General features: G+C 52.9%; 1 protein-coding gene and 1 pseudogene across 3 annotated transcripts; both read right to left on the bottom strand.

Moving 5' to 3' along the window:
* Positions 1 to 612: 612 nt before the first annotated feature.
* BTNL9 (butyrophilin like 9) lies at positions 613 to 20,388 on the bottom strand. Of its 2 annotated transcripts, none has more exons than XM_084885254.1 (11): positions 20,216 to 20,388; positions 16,069 to 16,176; positions 10,907 to 11,260; positions 9,430 to 9,711; positions 6,530 to 6,661; positions 6,330 to 6,362; positions 6,070 to 6,090; positions 5,019 to 5,039; positions 4,738 to 4,764; positions 2,613 to 2,639; positions 613 to 1,499 (listed from the first exon to the last, which is right to left on the bottom strand). In XM_084885254.1, the coding sequence occupies exons 2-11, from the start codon at positions 16,154 to 16,156 to the stop codon at positions 871 to 873; spliced, it is 1,614 nt and encodes a 537-aa protein (XP_084741380.1). In that variant the 5' UTR covers positions 16,157 to 16,176; positions 20,216 to 20,388; the 3' UTR covers positions 613 to 870. The 2 variants fall into 2 exon arrangements, with proteins under 2 accessions (XP_084741380.1, XP_084741381.1); XM_084885255.1 differs by having other exon boundaries at positions 10,907 to 11,132; positions 16,058 to 16,176; positions 20,216 to 20,353.
* LOC311623273 (glyceraldehyde-3-phosphate dehydrogenase-like) lies at positions 13,042 to 14,332 on the bottom strand (annotated as a pseudogene). Its single transcript has 2 exons — positions 13,749 to 14,332; positions 13,042 to 13,469 (listed from the first exon to the last, which is right to left on the bottom strand). The product of its transcript is annotated as a glyceraldehyde-3-phosphate dehydrogenase-like (transcript).
* Positions 20,389 to 22,383: the final 1,995 nt, after the last annotated feature.

The raw sequence follows: 22,383 nt of genomic DNA, 5'->3' as shown, positions 1-22,383 counted from the left end.
TTAGTGGAAAATAGTAAAAAACAAGTTATGCATGCCAGATGTGCTCATTGGTACTGGATGTTATTGCTTCTAAGCCCTCAAAGCAGAGCCGGAACAATGTGCATGGTCATACACACATCCATCTGCCACACGTGTCCCATCTATGTACACATATGTGTCCCATCCATGTACACAGTGTCCCATCCATGTACACACAGTAAAACCGTGAGCTCAGAGCTTCCTTTCACTCTCCTTGCCCCTTTCTGTATTTGTGTGTGTTTTCTTTCTCTGAGAAACCTGATTCTCAGCAGACTTCATGACATTTATTTGCTCAGCCCCTTGTTGAGCAATTCTTGTCACGATTCATTTTTGTCAAGGTTCTCTTTAATGTTCAATTTGTCCCGCCTCTTCATCCGAGCGCCTGTGTCCTTTGCTGTGCCCCCTCCGTTTTTGAGCACGTTTGTACTTTAAGGCACAAAATGGTCCAGATCCGCTTTGTGCTTTCTCAGTCCAGCCCGGAATCAGCCATTTCCCAAGTTCATGTTAGTGGGAACTGACATTTAAAACTGGGATATGAGCCCTGGATGAATTCATTCCTTACGAACTAGAGAATAAATACGACATATACAAATACTGTATGTAAATTAATGGATCTCTTTAATCCAATCCCATGTCTCCCTTCTCTCCGACCCCCCACCCCCCTCGGCCCGGTTCTGCCCTTCTCTGCAGGGAGCACGGCGGCTCCTGGCAACATCAATGTTTTACTCACTTTCTCAACCCTGTGACACGCACAGACAAGCTTGGGAATCGCCTCTTTTTAGAAAAGGAAGTTACAAACACACATACACCTCTTCCCAGGCCAAGTCCCCTGTTTCCCTCCTCGGGGGCGCCTCACCAGGGCTCCAGCGGGGGCGCCGAGGGCTCGTAGGGCTGCGCCCAGGCGTCGCCGTCGTCCTCCTCGAGGGCGCGGGCTCCTCGGACGGGCAGCGGGCAGATGGTGAGCGGGTCGGGGCGCTCGCTGCCGTCGGGGTTCCTGGGCCGGAAGTACGCGCAGAGCGGCCCCGGGAAGGTGTCGGTGAAGGTGTAGATGTGGGAGCCGTCGGACACGTTGAAGAAGGCCAGCTTCCCGGCCTCGCAGTCCAGGAAGACGCCCACGCGCCGGGGCGGCACGCGCGGGGCCAGCGCCCGGCGCTGCGGCTCCAGCACGAAGTACTCGCAGCCGTTCCACAGCCCCATCACCCAGTAGCCGGCCGCCGGGCTCAGGCGCGCCGCGCCCGCGCGCGCCACGGCCGCCAGGCAGGCGCCCAGCAGCCAGCGGCTGCGCCGGCCCACGTCCACCTCCCAGTAGTGGCGGCCGGCGCCGAAGCGCTGGCGGCTCAGCACGCACGTCTGCTCCGTGAAGCGATGCGGGTCTCCCGGCGCCGCCGGCACCAGCGCCGCGCCGCGGGACGTCACGCTCTTGCCGTCCGGGGAGACCTCCAGGCTGGGGTGTGCCGAGGCCGGGTCCAGGGTCACGTTCACTGCGCAGAGGCTCCGAGTTAGTGCTCCGCATAGTGCTGGGCCCTACTTGTCTCCCCCCGAACGGCCAGCCTCTATTTTTGGAACAAGTGGTGGAATATTCGCCCCCACCGTCAACCCCAAACACTCGGAGACTGAAGTGGCTGCAAGTCACCAGGGAGCATTTGAATGTGTAAGAGGAATCCTGTTTCTTTCCTGAACTGGAAGGTTCCTGAACTCTACACGGGGGCGCCGTGGAGAGGAAACAGCAAGGCAGGCTCCCAGGGGTGGAGGGCTCACTGCCCTCAGGTCTTGGCCAGAGGAGGGAGCCTAGGGCTGGACTAGTTCCACTGTCTCACCACCAGTGTGGCCTAGAGAGCATCGCTGACCTGAGCCTCAGTGTGGGTGTGGGTGTGGTTTTCCCCCTCAGTTTTACAGCAATTTTAGGATTTTAAAGCTGCAGGGGTCCTCTGAGAGGATCTAGCTTAGTGCCCTGTCATCCCCATAGCTGCTGGAACACCCTCATTTGATGGATGGGAGCCCCAAGGATCCTTACTACTGAAAGGTTCCTTACTACTTTGTATTTGTTCCTGCCAACAGCCTCCTGCAGAGGGAAAGACCAATAAAACCAAGAAAGGACCCCAGCTGGTTGCTCAGTGGTTAGAGTGTAGGCCCCACACACTGAAAGGTTGGTTATGGGTTGGATTCAAGGTATGGTCAAGGGCATATACCTCAATTGCAAGCTTGATCCCTGGTCAGTCACGGCACAAATTAGCAATCGAACTGTCTCTTTCACATCATGTATCTATCTCTTCCTCTCCTTCCACTCTCAATGAAAATCAATGGAAAAAATATCCTCTGGTGAGAATTAGCACTTGTGGGGGTAGGTATGTGCACACCAATGTATACATATGTGAGTTAATCACATCTATGCATGCAAGCATGTATGTGTGCATATGTGCATATGCAGACGTGTGGGCCATGTTATTCTGTGCAAGTGGACTTGTATGTCTGTGTGTGCAGACTCCTACTTGGCTTCTGGACAGACACTTCCTCTGATCTCAGATCGTTCGACCCCCCTCTTTAAAGATCCCACCAACCTCAGCCATGTTATTCCTTGGCCCACCTCCAGTTACCTGCATATTGTTGGGCTGCTCTCCACTCTGAAAGCAAACAGAGGAGAATGAGGCTCAGAGAGCTGAGTGCATATCCCTGGGCGTTGAGAGATGCACGAGGGACACTGTAACACTGAATGAGCCCATTCCCACATGATAGCTGGTTTCGGTCCATTTTCCTGAGGAGTCAGGATTGATAAGGGGCTGGTGTCGGTGCTGGTTCTACCCACACTGCATGCAAGCCAAAGTTCTGCTCGGACGGGCAGGGGACCAGAGCACGTGGGCACAGAGCCCAATACAAGCAGAGTGGGTGTTCTGCAGGATGGAGAGGAAGCCTCTGATAGATCCTCCCTTCCCAACAGATGGACACAGTATGACGTAAACTGCACCTGCGGTCTGGACATTCCTGAGCACCTAACCAGGCACCTTATATGGACTGTACATTGAACCACCATCAGCACCTGCGCCCCAATTACCCTAAGCCCCCCCCCCCCATTCCTAAGTCCCTAAGTGCCTAATCATGTGCCTTATATGAAACCACCAATCAGTGCGCGCCGAGTACCCTAAGCCCCATCCCTTCCCATTCCTCCCCTCAAAAGGCGCCTTCATCCCTGCACATGTGCTCCCTTCCTTTGGGAGGCGGCCCTGCAGGACTCCTCCTCCAATAAAGCCTGTGTCCTGGTCTCCGGCCTCTGTCTCATCTTTCAGCCTCTACCACTGACTGGCAAGCGGGGTCCCCAGGAGGCCGAGCTGAGGCTGGTTCCTGTCCCGACCAGTCCTCTAGACACCTGTCTTGTCTCCTTTCTTTTTTCTTTCTTTCTCCCCCCTCCCCCCTCTCTCTTTCTCTCTCTCTCGACAACCAACGATTTTAATAAGACATTCACTTTCCTCTTTACACTTAAATAACCGGTGTGCTTCCCCGTCTACCTTCTAGCCTGACCTGTAGGGGAGCAGTCACCCAGTGGGGAGCACCTTCGTGCAAACAGGGACCCCACAGGGCCGCCTCGTCTGTGCAAACGTGGCCATTGTTCAGCTTAAGAAGAGGAGCCCCCAACAGCCAACTGGCACATGAGATGCCCAGACTCCTTCGTGTGCAGAGGAGTGCACACTGCAAAAACAGTGAGAATCACTCCTCTCTACTGACCGGCAAGCTTAGCACGCTGGCTCACATGGGAGGGAGTGCCTGGGGCTCCATGCACTGCCAATGGCAGGGTGATGGCACTGCCTTCAGGATCCCTGTCCTACTTTGCGACAAACTCCCTGGGCCAGCAGTTCCCTTCCTGGCATACCTCCCAGAGAAGTCTCCACACAGGCCAGAAGGCAGCATGCATGTATTTCGTGTGGTGGTGTGGGTCAGAGCAGGCTGGCTGCTACTTCAGGAGGGCAGCTGGCTGAAAGGAGGCTCAGCAACAAGGAGAAGCAGACCAGATGTGCACGTGGCGGCAGGATGGATATTAAACACAGCGAGAAAAGCCAGGAGTAGCATCAAACTGTAAAGGTAGTTTACATAAACTAAAATGCATGTGCACAAAAACAAGTGCACGTTTTGCAAGAATATATATCATAGAAGGCAGATGCTTTATGGGGGAAGGGAGGGAGCTACAGGGAGAAATTTTCCTACAGGGAACATGCCCACCCCAGGCCCAGAGGCCAGTCTTTGAGGGTTGGCACCAGGAACTTAGTGGATTCTCAGTTGCAGCCAGGCTGGGCACCAATGGTTTACAGTATGTGTACACCTCAGGATAATATAAAAAACTCAAATATAGCCCTAGCCAGTTTGGCTCAGTGGATAGAGCATCAGCCTTTGGACTGAAGAGTCCCAGGTTCGATTCCGGCCACAGGCACATACTCGAGTTGTGGGTTCAATCCCCAGTGGGGGCGTGCAGGAGGCAGACAATCAATGATTCTCTCTCATCATGGATGTTTCTATCTCTCTATCCCTCTCCCTTCCTCTCTGAAATCAATAAAGAAATATATTTAAAAAGCAAAACAAAACTCGGATATAACCTCCTCTAGAGACATAGACTAATTTATGCTGAGTGTCGCTGTGGAATAAATGGCATGAGATGTGGTTGGTTAATCAGAGAAAGTGCCCGGGGCGCTGAGATGTAAAGTGGACATTGGGGGAGAAAAGGACTTCACTCACCAGCCTGGCCTTCAGCCCTTCTCCAGTCTGAAGCAGTCAAGGAAAACAAAACAAAGCAAAAACCCAGAATTAGAACACCAGGTTCCCGCAGCTTCCCTGCTCACAGGTGGAATTTGCACCCACTCAAGCCCCCTCCCCTTCCTCCTGCGCCCACACCCACAGAACCAGCAGGTTCCAGCCTGGCCATCAGACCTGGTTGGGAGACAAGAACGCACCTGGGCAAAGGAACGTACCTGGGCAAAGGTGGACAAGAAGAGGCAGTTGTAAGAGGGGTCACTTACCAAGCTCTGACTGCGCCTTCCCTGGAAGCAGAACACAGAGCATCAGCCTGGCTGGCTGGCCCGCCTGCTGGGTGGCCCACCGCGGGGCACCCGTTAGGCCACTGGGAAGATGTTCCTCAGTCTGAATCCACCGCTCCCCTCGCTCCCATCCGTCTCTGCACCCTCCCCTGCAGGTTTCTTACACCCATCCTGTTCTCTGCTCTTGGGGCAGAAATCTCCACAGCAGGAGGGGTGCGGGAGGGGGAGCAGGTCTTGGCACTGAGGAGCCTTTCCCAGGGCTCAGGTCTGGTCTGAAGAAGCTGCTGCCCAGAAATCACCGGCCTTCCCAGCTGAGCCCCGCCACTGAGCAGCCGCCGGTGCCCCGGGGTGGCAGGGGCATCATTTAAAGGACTGGGTGGACATCACACTGAATTGTGTCTCCTGGCCGGATGCCAGGACTGAGCATTTGCCACTAGAAATGCATGCCTTTGATCTGCCCGCCCTGTGTCTTTTAAAAGTAAATGCCCCCGAGCAAGGCAGCGCTAGGCACTCATTCAGATACTTTACTAGGGGCCCTAAGCGCCACATTCCTGCAGGAGGAGGCCTCCTTCCCTCTGGCACCCAGGATGCCGGGTTTCCTCCGGCCGCCAGCAGGCACCTGGGACCGGGCTTCCTGTGCAGCCAAGGTCATCGTAAGGATGTCTGGAAGGACGTCTGGTCTAATTAACACATTAAGCTTTTATCATTATAGATGCTATATCATCTTTGTGCAAGCTCAAGGTGCCACCCTCCCCAGTGGCACTTGCATTAAAAATAGAAGGATATCCTAGGAACATGAGCCAGAGGGATAAACCTTTAATAGTGGAATTGTGAGTGGCCGGGAAGGGGCTGGGAGGGTCTGTCCAGAGGGTCTGAGTGAGGCCGGGCCTCCGGGGCAGCTTCGCTAGGGTCGTCTGAGAGAGAAGACGCGGGCGGCAGAGAGGGACGGATTAAGAATCAGATCTTTGCCGTCGATCGCTGTCCAAAGGCGGCGTATGGGGTGCATGAAGTGCGCGGGGCACCCAGAACATACCCAGCTCTGCGGTGAGTTTCCCTGGAGAAGAAACGAAGAAAAGAGGAAATCTCGATGAACGAACGCTGACGCCTCGCTTCCCCAAAGTGCACAGACTCGGTCCCCGCGTTCTGGGGACCAGGCTGGGCTGGACGCGGGCTCCGGGCTCCGCGGCGAGGGCGTCGGAAGTGCAAACCCCGCCGCGTCCCAGCGCTGCTCCGAGCCGCCCGTCTGACTCCTCCGCGTGCCCAGGGCCCTCGGCAGGAGCCTCTCCCGCTCACCTCTGTCCTTCTCCGCCTGCTCCTTCAGCTCCTCTGAAAGGGGAAAGGACAGGAGCGGGCGTGGGCAGGGTCCCGGGTGGGTCCCGCGCCGCCCCGCACGCCGGTACCTAGGGCCGGGCCCGCCTCCCCCCCCCCCCCGCCTCCCCCCCCCCCCCCCCCCCCCCCCCGCCGCCCGCCCGCCCGGCCGCCGCCGCGGGTACCTAGGGCCCGGCGCTGCCGGCGGGAGAGGCGCAGCGCCAGCGTGGCGAGCAGGGCCAGGAGGAGCAGCAGCCCGACCACCAACGTCCCGAGGAAGGCTGTCCTCCACGGCGCGGGCCCGCGGAGAAACTCGTCTGGAAAACACACCGGAGCCGTCTGACCCGCGCGCTCCGCCCGGCGCTCCGGCCCGCGCGCGGGGAAACGCCGGAGCCTCCGGGGCGCAGCACCGGCCAGTGGGCGCCGCCGGCTCCGGAGCGGCCAGAGGCGCGCGGACTCGGCCCAGCTCCGCGGGAAGGACAGCGCGCAAACGGGGGGCGGATCAGCGGCGCCGAGATGAGCCCCTCCCGCCCTGAACGGCCGGGCCGCCGCCCGGACTCCCTCTGCCGCTTCCCGCTCTCGCCTGCGCCTGCACCCCTTCTGTTGATAGGAAAACCCGCTTTGCTTCTGGCTTACACTCGGCTTCTACGTCCCATCACCTTGGGAAGAATGGATCGCAAAGCCCGGGCTGATGGACAGCCCGCTCCCCCCCCTCCCCCCCAGGTCGCCAGGGAGGCCGCTGCAGACCGTTGGCGGGCGCACATGGAGAATACCCTTGGGAAACCCGTGTGGCAATTGGGTACAGTGAATCTGCGTCTGCGGCAGATAATTCTAAAACATCGGTGCTTTCATCTCAGTGGTCTTTTAAAACATTGTTTTCTTTTTATAGCGGTGACATAGACATCACATAAAACGTCCCATCATGGCCAACTTGAGCTGACAGTTCAGTGGCATTAACTGGTTCACATTGTTGTCCAACCACCGGAACTTTTCTTCTTCCCAAAGTGAGGTCTGTCCCCAGGAAACACTCACTTCCCATGTCGCCACCCTCCTAGCCCCCGGTAACCTCTCTTCTACTTCCCGTCTCTATGAATTGGCTACCTTATAAAAGTGGAATCAGACAATATATGTCCTTTTGTGCCTGACATTCCACTAGCACAATGTGCTCTTTTGTTGGTTTAATTTTTCTTGCGGTGCGTTTTTATTGTCTGATACAAAACTATCGTTCCACAGGGCTTGGTCCTTCACCTCAGGTAAGGGTTGAGAGCAAGGTCTCAGGGTCTGATACCACCTGACTGACTAGCTACCCTTGATCTTGTTCCGTTCCTTCCCCTCCCACCTCCTCCAATAGCCACACACAGTCCCATCTCAGGACCTTTGCACTTGCTGTTCCCTCTACCTGAATGCCCTCCTAATCTATATCCATGTGACACACACCCTTTATAAAGCTCCATATGGCTTTGCTATCGATCCTTCCAAAGGTGTGATGAGACTTAGAAACTAAGTGTTTGCAAGAAGCAAACCGGGTTTCTGATATCAACGGAACATCTACACACCGGGGGAAATTTTCCTGGTGTAAGACTTCCCCCTCCCCCTTCCCCCTTTCTTAGAGTCTAAGACTTAGACCATCTTCTTTGGAAAACATGTAAATCTTTTCTCCATCCTATTGAGATGTATGCAAATTCTTTTGAAAGCTAAATAAGCCTCCTGCCAGCTTTACAACCCAGGACAGTTTCCCTTCTGGAGCTCAAACCCTCTCTTTGAAATGTAAACACCCAGGAGAAAACACCTCTGTCCTGTGTCCTGGGAGTTTCCAGGCACCTGGCTCCTAGTGGTGGCTGCTTTCTTGTCATAAAGTTATGCGATGCTATATCTTCCCTTTGGGTCAATACAATCCGCTAACAGAACCCTGTCTGGGTGGTCTGATGGTAACATCCCGATATGCCAAGTTTGTAGGTTTGAGCCCTGGTCAGAGCACAAACAAGACGCAACCAATGCATGCTAAATAGGTGGAACAACAAGTAGACCCGACCCCCCCCCCCCCCCCCGTCCTTCCCCCCTTTGCTTTCTCAAATAGATAAATAATTAAAAAGGACAATTAGCTAACAAAGATAGCTACCCTAATTGCCAGCCATATTTAAATGAACTGTGTGCACTGTCTATTAGGTCGAGGCAGGGGGAAGCCCAGAGCTGATACAAGCATCTGCAAGGTGGATGGTGACAAAGACAGCTGGCTAGCTGGCGCCTTCCTAGGGCCTTCCTAGACCCCTGGCCCGGCCCGAAGCAGCAATTCCACACCTCTCATGCCCTCCGCAGATTAAAACCCTCCTCCCTTTCAGTGGCCTGGACTCTGTGTCTTGCTTCTGCATAGCGAACCTCTCAGCTGGGACCTTACACTGTCAAGTCCTCTTACTTGAGGATAAATCATCAATTATAAGGATGAAATTTCTTTCTGTTATTATAACTATTGATTTGGACCTATGTGGATAAGCGCCCCATAGATTGGGTTTGTCCTCAATATTTAAAAACAGCTAGAGCCATGAACATTAAACCTTTCAGTGGAGCCTCCGAAAAAGACTTTGATGTTAAATATTGGCCTACTGAACTCATTGCCTAACTGACTTCTTCCCTGACCCACCACTTTTAAATCCACATACACCCCCACCATGTCTTATCACTCTTCCTTGCTTCATTATTCCCTAAGCACCTAACACCTTCTAAGAGTGCAACATAATTCACCTGTTTGTGTGCTTCTCCCATGGGATGTGAACTGGGAACAGGGGTGTGGAGCACATTGTAGTCCTCTGTAAATCTTGTTAGCGGTCACATTAGGAACATTTGCCTTCCGAGAGCAGTTTCTGGGTTTTAGCTGTTGGCCTTGTCATGTTGGCTCTGGGGGCCTTGTCTGTTTACGGGTGTATTCTTAGTAGGTTCCTGATATCCTAATATCTGACTTTTCAGATGTCAAGGTCAGCTCACCCCAGCCAGGCCCCCATACTATTGTGACCTTATAGATGGACTTTGGGGCAATGGACATGGAGGATGTGATGATTAGGAAGATGAAGGTGAGCCAGCACCCACTGACCTGCTATTTGGACCACAAACTCTTTCTTTTGGAACAGAACAGGGTTCTGGATGGAGCAGGACACGTTGCTGTGGGCCCCTCCTTGGACGACCACAGATGTCTCCAGACTGAACAGGCCGCGGGCGTCCTGGGTGATGGCTTCGAACTCCGGAGGCAGGCACTGTCCCCGGTGGCCTCTCCACTGAGCCTGAGGCTTGGGGTACCAGCCACTGGAGCTGCACCTGAGCTGAATGCCTTCTTTCTCAAAGCCCTCAAGGGAGATGTGAGGGTCTGACCCCATTCCTGGGAGATGCAAGAGTGGGAAAAATTAGGCTCCTCCCTGGAAGTTATGGTTAAAGCTTATAACTGACTGCTCTGAGCACAACATGGGCCCATAGCCTCCGGCCACAGACTGTCCACGAGGGGTCCATTGTAACCTCTGGAAACATGGAGGGGGCATTTTACTCGAATGTACTACTGACATTTAGTCATATTATGCAAGGGACACTCCCCAGAATGAAGAATAATCCCTCCCCAAAGTGCAACAGCTTGTCTTCTCTCTCCTGACTCCCAGCAGGGCTCAAGTGCCTGTGACATACACACTCCTTTATCATCCCATCCTTGTGGCGCTAGCTTTATGTTTTAAATATGCAAAACATTAATGTGGTTTAAACTCCAATACTGTAAAGATGTATGTCAGGAACACCTTTCTCCACCCGTTCTATGGAACGCAGCCCTGCCTTAGGGAACCCATCTCACTAGCTTCTACTCACCCTCCCTGTGTGTTCTCTTGTGCACTGTTTCTCCCTCTTCATTACACAAACGCTTACATACCGTATAGGACTCCTTATGCATCTGCTGTTCTTTTGTGTTAACAACCTGCAGAGCACTCCCCAGCAGTTCACAGAGCTGCTATGTCCCCAGTTGCGTAGTATGGATCACCCATGTGTGGTGGGCCACACTCAGCACCTGTGCTTGCTCATTTAGGTTGGTCCCGCCAATTTGCAATTACAATAATGCTGCAAAGATTAAATGTATCCCCAGGCCCTTTTTCTCTTTAGCTGTGGGAGGTGTCTCTTCAGGGTCAACTCCTAGAGGGAGGTTGGTGTTCAAAGGGGGGCGCACAGGCAATGCTGCCATCGCCGAATCCCAGGCACGGGTGCTGTGGGACCGTGGTGCAGAGCGCCTCCCCCGCAATTCCACCAATTTAAAAATTCTGCCAGACTGAGAAGTAAAAGAAATGCAGCTCAGTGTGGGTTTAATCTGCCTTTCATGATGAGTAAAAGGGATAAATCATCTTTCCATATGTTTAAGGGCAATTTGTGTATCTTTTTTTGTGAACAACGTTTTTGCTGTTCATTTTCTAATTTTTTAAAATAGAGCAATTCCCCTGTTCTCCGCGCTTCCCTGTCTAGTCTGAAGCCAAGCAGTTACATCCAGTGGGCCCTTCCCTGCGGCCCTTCGCCCGCTCCCGCGCTGGCGCGGCCAGCTCACGCACCTGCTACCTCCAGCTCCCAGACGGCTTCCCCGGAGAAGGAGGAGTCCTTGGAGAGGAAGCGGCACCCATAAGGGCCCTCGTCGGCCGGGAGCACGCCCTGGAGCTGCAGGATCACGGTGCCGTCCAAGATCTCGTCCTTGATGAGTCTGGTCCTGTTCTGGAACTGCGCCATCTGCCGCCCCGGGGGCTCCTGCCCCGCCTGGTACAGGTGCACCACGTCGGAGGCCTGGCCCCGGAACCAGAGGATCTCCATGTGCTCTGCGTCCCGGTACGGGGACAGGTGGCACGGGAGCTCCACCTCCTCCCCGACGGTCGCCAGGATGGACTCCCCAGGGCCAATCACCTTGACCTCCTCTAGGAGGAGAAGACAGAATAATGACCAAATACAGCTCTCCTCAAATATAAGTTTTAGTGATGTCCCTTTGCAGCTCAGAAATCTACAGTAAACCATTCGAATGAGGAAGGTGAGACACCCTACAAGACAGCCTGTCAGGTTTCTTGAACAAGTTACTGCCATGAAAGAAATGAATGGGACCCTAACCTGTTTGGCTCAGTGGGTAGATCGTGGACCTGCAGACTGAAGGGCCTCGAGTTCAATTCTGGACAAGGGCACATGCCCTGGTTGCCCGCTTGATCCCCAGTAGGAGGCGTGTAGGAGGCAGGAGGCTGCAGGAGGCAGGCGATCAATGATTCTCTCTCATCACTGATGTTTCTTTTATCTCTCCCTCTTCCTTCCTCTCTGAAATCAATAAAAGTATGTTTAAAAAAGAAAGAAAGAAAGAAAGAAAGAAAGAAAGAAAGAAATGAATTGGTAATTTCTGAATAATGGGAATAGATGTTTGTTTTGTTTTGTCTGATTTTGTATATATAAATATATATAATATTATTTTAAAATGTTTTAAAAATATATATATATTTAAAAACATTTTAAAAATTATTATTTACGGAGAAGGAGAGGGATATAGAGTTAGAAACATAGATGAGAGAGAAACCTTGACCAGCTGCCTCCTGCACACCCGCTACTGGGGATGTACCCATAATATACCCTTGACCAGAATCCAACCTGGGACCCTTCACTCGGCAGGCCAACGCTCTATCCACTGAGCCAAACCAATTAGGGCTAATTTTATATTTTTTATAGTGTACATATACACAGCCTCTGTAATAGCAAAGGGTATTAAAATAATCTATGGGGCCCTAGCTGGTTTGGCACAGTGGATGGAACATCAGCCTAGGGACTGAAGGGTCCCAGGTTTGATTCCGGTCAAGGGCACATGCCCAGGTTGCAGGCTTGATTCCCCAGTAGGGGGCGCGCAGGAGGCAGCTAATCAATGATTCTCTCTCATCATTGAAGTTTCTGTCTTTCCCTCGCCCTTCCTCTCTGAAATAAAAATATATATATATTAATAAAATAATAATAATCTACGAGCTCCTTGCTTTTTCTTTTGTTAATCCTCACCTGATGTATATATTTAATTCTCACTCGAGGAAATTTTTCCATTGATTTTTAGAGAGAGTGGAAAGGAAAGGGAAAGACAGAAACAGTGATCCGAGAGAGACACATCAATTGGTTGCCTCCTGCATGCCTTGAATTGAACCCAGGACCTGTCAGTCCGCACACTGAGCCAAACTGGCTAGGGCCCAAGGATATTTTTTCCCATTGATTTTTAGAGAGAGTGGAAGGGAAGGGGAGAGACAGAGAGAGAAACACATAGGTTGGTTGCCTCCCATACACAGGATTGAGCCTGCAACCAAGGTATGGTCCTTGGCCAGAATCAAACTCAGGACCCTTTAGTTGTCAGGCTGATGCTCTATCCACTGAACCAAAGCAGCTAGGGTACTTTACTTTTTTTTCCTTCTTTTTTTTTTAATCTAAAAGTCAAATTCTGCCCAGGTGGCATGGCTCAGTGGTTGAGCATTGACCTATGAACCTGGAGGTCACTGTTCAATTCCTGGTCAGGCCACATGCCCGGTTACTGGCTGGATTGCAGTGTGTGTGTGGGGGGGGGGGTGCAGGAAGCAGCCAGTCAATGATTTTGTCTCATCATTGGTATTTCTATCTTTCACTCTCTGGAGTCCATAAAAATATATATTAAAAAAATCAAAATCTTCCGTGAAGATGTTTATTTGGGGGATACAGTGAACTTTATTGATGGTGCATGACAAGTAGGGCTCCCTATGCCCCTCCCCTTCTTCAAGGGGTCTGGGATGGAAACGGTGGTCAGGAGCTTCTCAGTGTGTTGGGATCGATCTGGGGCAGGGACTCCCCAGCAGCTGAAGGCCTCTCTTCCTCTCACTGGGGCTGGTGGTCCAGAGGTTCTTACTGCTTGGAGGCCATGGGGACCATGCGGTCCACCACCCTGTTGTTGTAGCCAAATTCATTGTCAGACCAGGGAACGAGCTTGACAAAGTGGTCACTGAGGGCAACGCCAGCCCCAGCATCAGAGGTGGAGGAGTGGGTGTCACTGTGAAAGTCGCAGGAGACAACCTGATCCTCAGTGTAGCCCAGGATGCCCTTGAGGGGGCTCTCTGATGCCTGCTTCACTTTCTTCTTCCTCTTCTTCTTCTTCTTCTTCTTCTTCTTCTTCTTCTTCTTCTTCTTCTTCTTTTTAATATTCTTATTGATTTTTTACAGAGAGGAAGGGAGAGGGATAGAGAGCTAAAAACATCGATGAGAGAGAAACATCGATCAGCTGCCTCCTGCATCCCCCGCACTGGGGATGTGCCTGCAACCAAGGTACATGCCCTTGACCGGAATCAAACCTGGGACCTTTCAGTCCGCAGACAACGCTCTATCCCCTGAGCCAAACCGGTTTCAGCTTCACTCCCTTCTTGATGTCACATATTTGGCAGCTTTCTCCAGGCGGCAGGTCAGATCCACAACCGGCGGGGACACGGAAGGCCATGCCTGCGAGCTTCCCATTCAGCTCAGGGATGACCGTGCCCGCAGCCTTGGCAGGACCAGCAGAAGCAGCCCCTCGCCCATCACACCACAGCTTCCCAGAGGGCCATCCAGGGAGGCATGATGGCATGGACGGTGGTCATGAGTCCCTTCATGATGCCTAAGTTGTCACGGATGACCTTGGCCAGGGGGCCAAGCAGTTGGTGGTGCAGGAGGCATTGCTGACAATCGTAAAGGAGTTGTCATACTTGTCATGGTTCACACCCATCACAAACATGGGGCATCTGCAGAAGGGGCAGAGACGATGACCCTCTTGGCTCCGCCCTTCAAGTGAGCCCGGCCTTCTCCCTGGCAGTGAAGACACCAGTGGACTCCACCACATATTCAGCACCAGCATCACCCCATTTGATGTTGGCGGGATCTCACTGATGGAGATTGATTTTGCACTGATGACAAACTTCTCATTCTCAGCCTTGACTGTGCCTTTGAACTTGAAGAGAACCATACTGGAACATGTACACCATGCAGTGGGGTCAATGAAGGAGATTACTGATGGGGACGATGCCCACTTTCCCAGATTTAAAAGCAGCCCTGGTGACCACGTATCCAAAGTTGCTCACTCTGACCTTTACCTCGGTGTATCAGGGCTGCGTGGGAAGACAGGGCTGTCTGATGAACAGGAGGCAGAGCCTGCCTTGGGGACTTCTATTCACCAGGATCTTTCATTTGATCATCCTCTTTCATGGCATACCCGTCTGGTCCCTCCAGTGTCTGCAGTTTCCATGAGCATTGCTATTCTTGCTGCAGTTCTTCTGCATGAGCTGTTTCCTGCCACCTAGCATGCCTCACTCTTCTCTCTGCCTCTTTCTGTGAGCCTCCTTTCCTTTCCTTGAAGATCAGCTAAAGACTACATTCATCCCAAGCTTAACTAAAACCATACTCCCAGCTGAAACCAGTTTGGCTCAGATAGAGCGTTGGCCTGTGGACCCAAAGGTCCCAGGTTCGATTCCGGTTAAGAGCATGTACCTTGGTTGCGGACACGTACCCAGTAGGGGGTGTGCAAGAGGCAGTTGGTAGATGTTTCTAACTCTCTATCCCTCTCTAAAAAAATCAATAAAATATATTATAAATAAATAAATAAATAAATAAAACCCCACTCCCAGCTCTCCCATCATGGATCGCCACCCTTCGGTGGGGCATGGTGGTGCCTTCTTTGTTCATTTCATTTGAGACCCTTGTTGCCACGGGTGAAGTCCAACAACCTTCCGACTAGCTTCCTTCTCCAGCTTTCCCCACCACACTGATGCCTGGCCCTCTCCCTGGGTGCAGTTTACCCTGCAACTGTCATCTTTCTACATAATATGTCCCCTGCAAGGCTCTGCTCAAATACTTCCTCCTATCTAGGGTTTTTCTGGCTTTCTGGAAAAAAAACCAAATGATTCTCTTAGCTCTGCTCCCAAAACTTGGGTACATTTCTCTTGCAATCTGATCACAAACAGCTGGACAGGTGGATTTAAAAGTATTTTCCAACTGGTTCAGCCAAAGCACAGACCAGTAAGAATTTCTGAGCATCTCTTGCTCTGCCCCTGCCATGCTTGTGAGCTGTGGTCAGTGTGTAGGAATATGCTGGGTGGCTGGAGTGATGGTGAAAGAACACTGCAGGTGGGGCTGGCTGGTGCGTGGGGCTCTAACCACTGGGATGGAAATCTCCTTAAATACTAGAGTGGGAATTTTTATAGCTCGGGAGGGCAGTGGACTATCCCCAGACAGGGTTGTCAGTGCTGACACCAGGCCAGGCCTTGAGATATGGTCTGATGGCCCCTTCCCTTCGCACCTCACAGAATAGCCTTGCAAGATAGAACCCGGTCATCTTTCTGAAGAACAGGATAACCCTGTGAATAACATGGTTTTCTATAGCATGGCCCGGACATTATTTGGGAAAAACTGTTTTGTCTTGGGTTGCTTACTCTGCAAAAACAGGATGTGGTTAAATGTGCTTAAAAAGTGGTCTTGCAAAAAGGGTTGGGGCTGCTCTCTAGTCTCCCTGTTTGGAGAAAGGCAGAGCAGTCGCCAGTCAGCTGGTCGGCTAATAAAGGCTCCCTAAATTTTAATTTGGTCTGGACTTCAGTGGTCTTTACTCACGTTCACTCCACAACCCTAGTACCTGGCATGGCTACAGATCTCAGCTGGGCACACCTGCAGGAGGGGTAGGCTGATAGGCTCACGTTCTGGCTGGCTGGGCTGCAGACGGATATGCTACCTGAGTTTGTCTCCCAAGCCTGGAGGATGAGGAGGAGATGGATGAGGAAGATGAGACTGCTGGGCTGAGGTACCGGGAAATAGACCATCTCTTCAGCAGTCAGGTCACCTGCAGAGGGACAAACAGATGCTGGGGTGAACCAGGAGAGCTGGAACCCGGCCCCTCAGGCCAGAGGGCTATCAGTGCCTTAATTATCTTCTGTGTGGTTCTTAACAACCATAGTACCTGGCTTCTTCTAAACCACGCATGTCAAATTAGTGGCCTGCTTGTCGCATGCCTCATTTATTTGGCCTGTGTTAGCCTTTGAGTTTGACATGCTTCTTCTAAACCATAGCCGGATGTGAGAGCTGCTTCTAAATTTACCAGGCAGCACTGGTAATGCCATCACTGGCCTTGCTTGGAGTCACGGAGCCGCATAGGGACAGGTCCCAAGGGTCCCAGAGGAAGCAGTTCCTGAGGTTCACATTGTTTTAGAGCCAGAAATAGAGCCACGTGTTGTATTGGGGCTCAGCTAGTGTTTAGTGACTTTCTACAAAGGGAAATCTATAAAAACTCTACATGCATTTCACTCTCCCTGCCCAGCGCTGTTCCCATTTCCCTTGGCCTGGAACATCAGGTCCCCAAAACAGATGAACAAACACTGAGTTCTAATCTCTCAGAAATGGGACGCATGCCTGGCAGCTGTTGACCAACTTCCACTGCACCTGGGACACCTCCCTCCAGTCCTAGATCCTCAGGTGTAGCCTCCAGGAGGTTAGCTGGCGACTGCCCCTGAGTCTATGGCATCGTTGAGGCCACATTAGCTACACCGCCCCCACCTATGGCCCGGGAAGCCCATCCCCAATGCAGGAGAGGGCTGTCCCTCCTACTCCAGACACAGCTAGGGACTTCAGCCTGGCTCACAGCAGAGTGCAGGCAGCCCATGCATCTTGGGAGACACACAATCCTCTCCACATTTGTCCTCTGTTGAGTTGTGGGACTGTAGGCAAATTTATAATGGGCTGAACCTCATTTCTTTGCTTGAACAATAGAAGAAACCAATGCCAGCTCAGAGGGTCGCTAAGCCTCCCACAGGTTAGCTGGTGCTCCTCTTCCCTCTGCCTCCACCTTCCAAACAGCTGCTTCCCACCCTCCTCCTTCCTCCGGAAACGAAACCCCCTCCTTTCACTCCGTCATAGCACCCCAATGGGAGAGCCCCATCATCCTCAGCCTCCCTTCTTCCTCCTCTCCCTCCCACGCCACTGCTCGGTTTCCTTTCTCACAGACCTGTGACATGCACATGCTCCTGAGTCCTGTGGCTGCAGAGCCCCAACCAACAGCCAGCAATCCTCTGAAAGGACTTGGAAACTGCTAGGTTATTCAGCAGAAGAGGGGCCAGAGGAGGTGTGTGCGTGACTTCGTGGAGAGGGGAGACGCTCCAGGTGACCCCAGAGCTGGAAGGACTGGGGTCACTAAAATACAACGGGGGTGGGAGGTGATAGCCTGTGAGGTGAGTGGGCCAGGGGCTCACAGGAAGGGGCGGGGGGGAGGCAAGCTGGACCAGCTGGATTCGTGCTTCAGGAGGGGCCTCTGTGCGGGAGGAAGTCGAAGTCCCTCCTGGAGGGGTCCTGGCTGTGTTCCAGGCCAGCAGCTACTGCGGTGACTATTCCCACAACAACCAGAGAACAGATGCCTTGGGCTGGGGTCTAGGCTCTGGACAGACAGTGCAGCCTCTCACGCTCCGGGCTGATGGAGGAACCTGTGCCAGGCCTGGAAACCCCGGAGCAGGGGGTGTGATCTCTCTCCTCCCTCTTCTCTTCTCTTTCGGGCCTCGGTCTTTACTGCTGGGCTCTTAACTGGAGGTGCAAGAGGGCAAAACCAAGGGGGTCTCTTAGCAGCAGCCAACGCCTCCGGACAGGAGGGCGCAGGACACCTGACGGATCTGCTTGGGCTGCCGGGTTCTGAGGAGTTAATCACGTCTTATGGCAGATGCTGACTTTCGTCCTCTCCAAGGCAGCGGTGGCTCATGCCCGCAGCGGGGCGGGCGTGCTTCACGGGAGGAGCGCGTGCCCTGGTATTCCTGGGCAGGGGAGCCTGCCACCTTGGGGTGGGGGAGCTGGGGCTGTCAGCGTGTTCCAGACCCTGGAATTCCTATAGGGCTGCAGGGGCCTGTTGTGATACACCCATGTGATTCCTGTCACCAAGGCTGAGGAGGAGGTCTCTCTCACAGAATAATAAAAAAATTAGCACAAATACAGACCTGAGTATCTACCAATCCCTTCCCTACACCAGAGTACTAAGATTATTATTGCCACAGACAGGGAAACGGAGGCATAGGAGGCCAGCTGACGAGGATTTCTCTGAATCCTCGTCAGCTGTGCATGTGTCAGGACTGCGTGCACCTTCAGTCTCCTGTCCCCGCCACATGACTCCTGGAGGGACTCCTGGCAGATCTCTTTGCACCGAGTCCCCAGGCGCCAGCCCCCAGACCAAGAACCAGCCAGCCAGCCACCAGCCAATGAGTAAAAATCTAAACGCTCCCTCAAAACGGAGTCTCCCTGAGAGCTTGTGAGCAGCACTGTCTCGGACAGAAGGCACCTGCCGTGTGGTCTCTGCTCCCAAAACACAGGACATGCCGGGAGCCCTCACTCAGAGGGAGACGGTCTGGCAACTCCCTGAAGGGACTTCTGAGGCTGAATGCCCTGTGGCACCGAAAGGAGTTTTTAGGGGCAAATAGGCGGTTTGGGAGTTTTAGAACAAGCGGGTCCTTGGGGGAGGAAGGCCAACAGGCATCATTACAGAGAACAGAAGGTGCCGCAGGACAAGGGAGAGGAAGGCCACAGGGTGGGGAGAAAGGAAGAAACTCTCACAGGAGACAGAGATGCCGGCACACGGGGAAAGAGGAGACAGATCTCCACGGCAGGGCAGGCGAGAATTCTGCCACTGAAGCAGAGAGAATAAGGGGGCACCGCGGGGGTTGTGAGCTTTGAAGTTGATAGTCTACCAGCTGGAAGGCAGCATCAAGAAAACAAAGAACTGCAGCCTTTATAAACCTTAGAAAAAGGGGCTCCGTGCTACCACCCTGCCGTGGGACCCTTCCCCATGTGGGAGTCTGTACTTGTTTCCAATAAATTTCCACTGTTTTCATCTACCACCTTTTGTCCGTGGCTTCATTCTTCAAATCCACCCGGACAAGGACCCGGGAAAGAAAGCACCCTTCATTCTGCTCAGGAAGGTCCCCCGACGCACCCCCTGCCGCCTGGAGCTCACCTCCTGGCCTCTGCCTTAAGGCTCGGGCCTCCCTGGAGAGCAAGGACCCCCGAGGGCACCCCCTGCTGGGCACCCCCGTGGCATGGATTCCAGGTTTTGGGTCTGTGAGGAGGTTCTGCTGGGAGAGGCCCAGGAGCGGGAGTGACGGGGAAGGTGGAGGAGCCAGTGGGGAGAGGAGGGCAGACGGGCTCAGCAGGAGATGAGCTGTGCGGTGGGTACAGTCCCCCTGCTCTCCGGGAGCTCGGCCTGCTCCCTCCTGGGGACAGGAGGACGGCTGGTGCACACTGGCACACAATGCTGCCCCCTCTGCCCAGGGGGAGCCCCAGTCCCCCCATTCCTTTCCTTCTCGCGTCCTTGTCTCCCCCCCCCCCCCCTGCCCTCTCCAACCGTCCCAGTTTGCTCCTCCTGCATCCCCAGTTCCTAAAACACCCGGGCTGGAGATCATCAGTCCCTCAGCTCTGCGTGTCTCTGTAAAGGTTTCTTGTTGCTTTTGCTACCTTCGTGACCTCGGGCTGAGGCCCGGGGAGCTTCGCCCTCCTCCCAGGCCCGTGTCCCAACTGGGAGCCCAGGAGTGAGGTTTGCACCTCCACAAGCTGTCGATCAACCGATCGATCCACGCTCACGGGCTTGCTTGGGTTTGATTTCCATGGGCCCACAGGGATTTCTACCCCAGCCTCCGAGGGAGGTGAACCTCCAGGAAGGGACCCTCAGCGAGGCTGGAGGGAAGCGGGGGCATCCGGTTCCGGCCTCTCCCCGCGGCCGCGCTCCACACACACCCCTTGCAGCCAGGCCATGCTGGGCAGATGGGCCAACCTGTGCTTCTCAAGAAGCCATCATGTTCTGCTTCCCGGTTCTGAAAGGTGGAGGCTTAGGCAGGCGTTGGGAGTGAGCCATGTACCTGGCAGGCTGCAGCGGAGGGTCCGAAGTGGCAGCGTCTGGCGAGCCCAGCTCTGGGGCAAAGGAGATGATTGCTGTGAAGAGTCTTGGTCCAGTTGAGGGGCAGCTCACGTGTGGCAAGGACCCACCCACCTTTCACCTTAAGACACCGCTGCTTGCTCTGCCCTTTGCTACAAAAACCAAGAAAGATCGACAAAAGGAGGAAGTCCCTGTCACATCCTGTCTCTGTGAGGCACATCATGAATGAAATTTCCATGGAGAACGTCATTCCAACGGCTTACAAAGAGGGCAAAGGTGCCTGGGAGTTTTGCAGAGGCTGCAGCCTGCAGAGCGGTGGGGCGGGGATGCTCAGCTGGCTGACTGGGGCTTGGGGCTCCAGGGAGGCAGGCTGGCTTCACTAGCGGGCCCCTCCCTCCTCACCATCACAGCAGAAGATACAGACTGCCTCTCCTCCCCCTTTCTGCACTTTCTGATATGCAGAAATCCGCTGTTACAGAGGGGGAGTGCTGGGTGAGGAAAGATCTGGTGCCCAGCACTCACTCAGCTCTACCCTCCTCTGCTGGGCCAGGAAGCGACATAGACTGGGTCATTGCCGTAAGGACAGCTGCAGGAGCTGGGCACACACAGCTTGGAAATGAAATGATGCCCTGCACAGGGAATTCCCTAAAGTAGGGGTGTCGAACTCAATCAGAGAAGGGGCCGAAATCTAAAATCCAGCCTAAATCGCGGGCCGAATGGTTTACTGAACAGTCATAAACTGACAATGTTAACCAGAAATGTGAATTTAAAATGAGTGGAACAATCTTTTCCTTAACAGTGCTGTTAACCAACTCACATGCTATCAAGCAAAACAGTAATATTGGTATCAAACAAAACAGTAATATTGGAATGTACCTAAAATGCTCATTGTTTTGTTTTCTGGCTAGATGTCTGACACCGTTTTCCCCAGATCAATGAGTCAATGTTCGGTTTTATTTCTTGGGCTGTAGCAACCCGCAAAACAGCATGGAGGTTGTCATCGGTAATGCGTGATCTGTGCTTGTTTTTGTTCAGATTCATTATTGAAAACATCTGTTCACAAAGATAGGAGCTCCCGAACATGGATAGAATACAGACTGCATGAAGTCGGAGCTCTGGCATTGAGTCAGGGGGCAGTAGAGGGTAGAAGTCCTCAATTTCAACATCCTGAAACCTTGATTTCAGGCCACTGTCAGACTGAAGCTCGATTATCTCCATCTGAAGGTGATGGGGCACATTGTTGACATCAACTGTAAAAGGATTGGCAAAGATGTCAAAGCCTGAGTGCTGTGTTCTAAAGTCAGAGAAGCGCCGCTCAAATTCACTTAGTAAACGGCTAGCTTTGGTAGCCAGCCGACTGCAAGGAAAAGTACCAGAAATAGTGGTTGAGATACTCAAACAAACGGGAAAGTGGGCAAGATTGTCCTGTTCCAGTTGGGACTTCCACAGTTGAAGTTTACGCTGGAATGCTGTGATCATGTCAGACATCTTCGTGATGACTTGTTTGCGTCCCTGCAGCTTCAGATTCAGTTGGGCGAGATGCTTGAATATGTCACACATCATAGCAAAATCACATAGCCAGGCGGGATCCGACAGTTCAGGCAAGGGCTTTCCTTTACTTTCCATGAAAAGAGCAATTTGTTCTCTGAGCTCAAAAAATCTTTTGAGGACTGCGCTCTTGCTCAGCCATCTTACTTCTGTGTGGTATGGCACATCTCCATGCTCTGCACCCACCTCCTGTAAAAACTGCTGGAACTGGCGATGATTCAGGCCACGTGCCCGTATAAAGTTAATAGTTTTAATGACTGTGGTCATTATGTCATTCATGCCCAGAACTTTTCCACACATAGCCTCTTGGTGGATAATGCAATGATAAGTAATCAAGGGTGTGTGGCAGTGACTTTTTTGCATTCTTTCCTTCATTAGTCCAACCAAGCCTTTCTTTTCTCCGCACATTGAAGGTGCGCCATCGGTAGTTAGCCCCACCAACTTTTCCCAGGGTAATTTAAAATTATTTATAGATTTCTCCACAGCCTCAAATATATCTCTACCAGTCGTCGTCCCATGCATGGCAGCTACATCCAAAAGTTCCTCAGTGACAGAGAGGTCGGTCTTCGTAGCACGTATAAAGATGGACAGCTGCGCTGTATC

Source organism: Pipistrellus hanaki (assembly GCF_964339955.1).
Source record: "Pipistrellus hanaki genome assembly, chromosome: 5".
Classification (NCBI taxonomy): Eukaryota; Metazoa; Chordata; class Mammalia; order Chiroptera; family Vespertilionidae; genus Pipistrellus; species Pipistrellus hanaki.
This window is presented reverse-complemented; position numbering and strand designations above follow the sequence as displayed.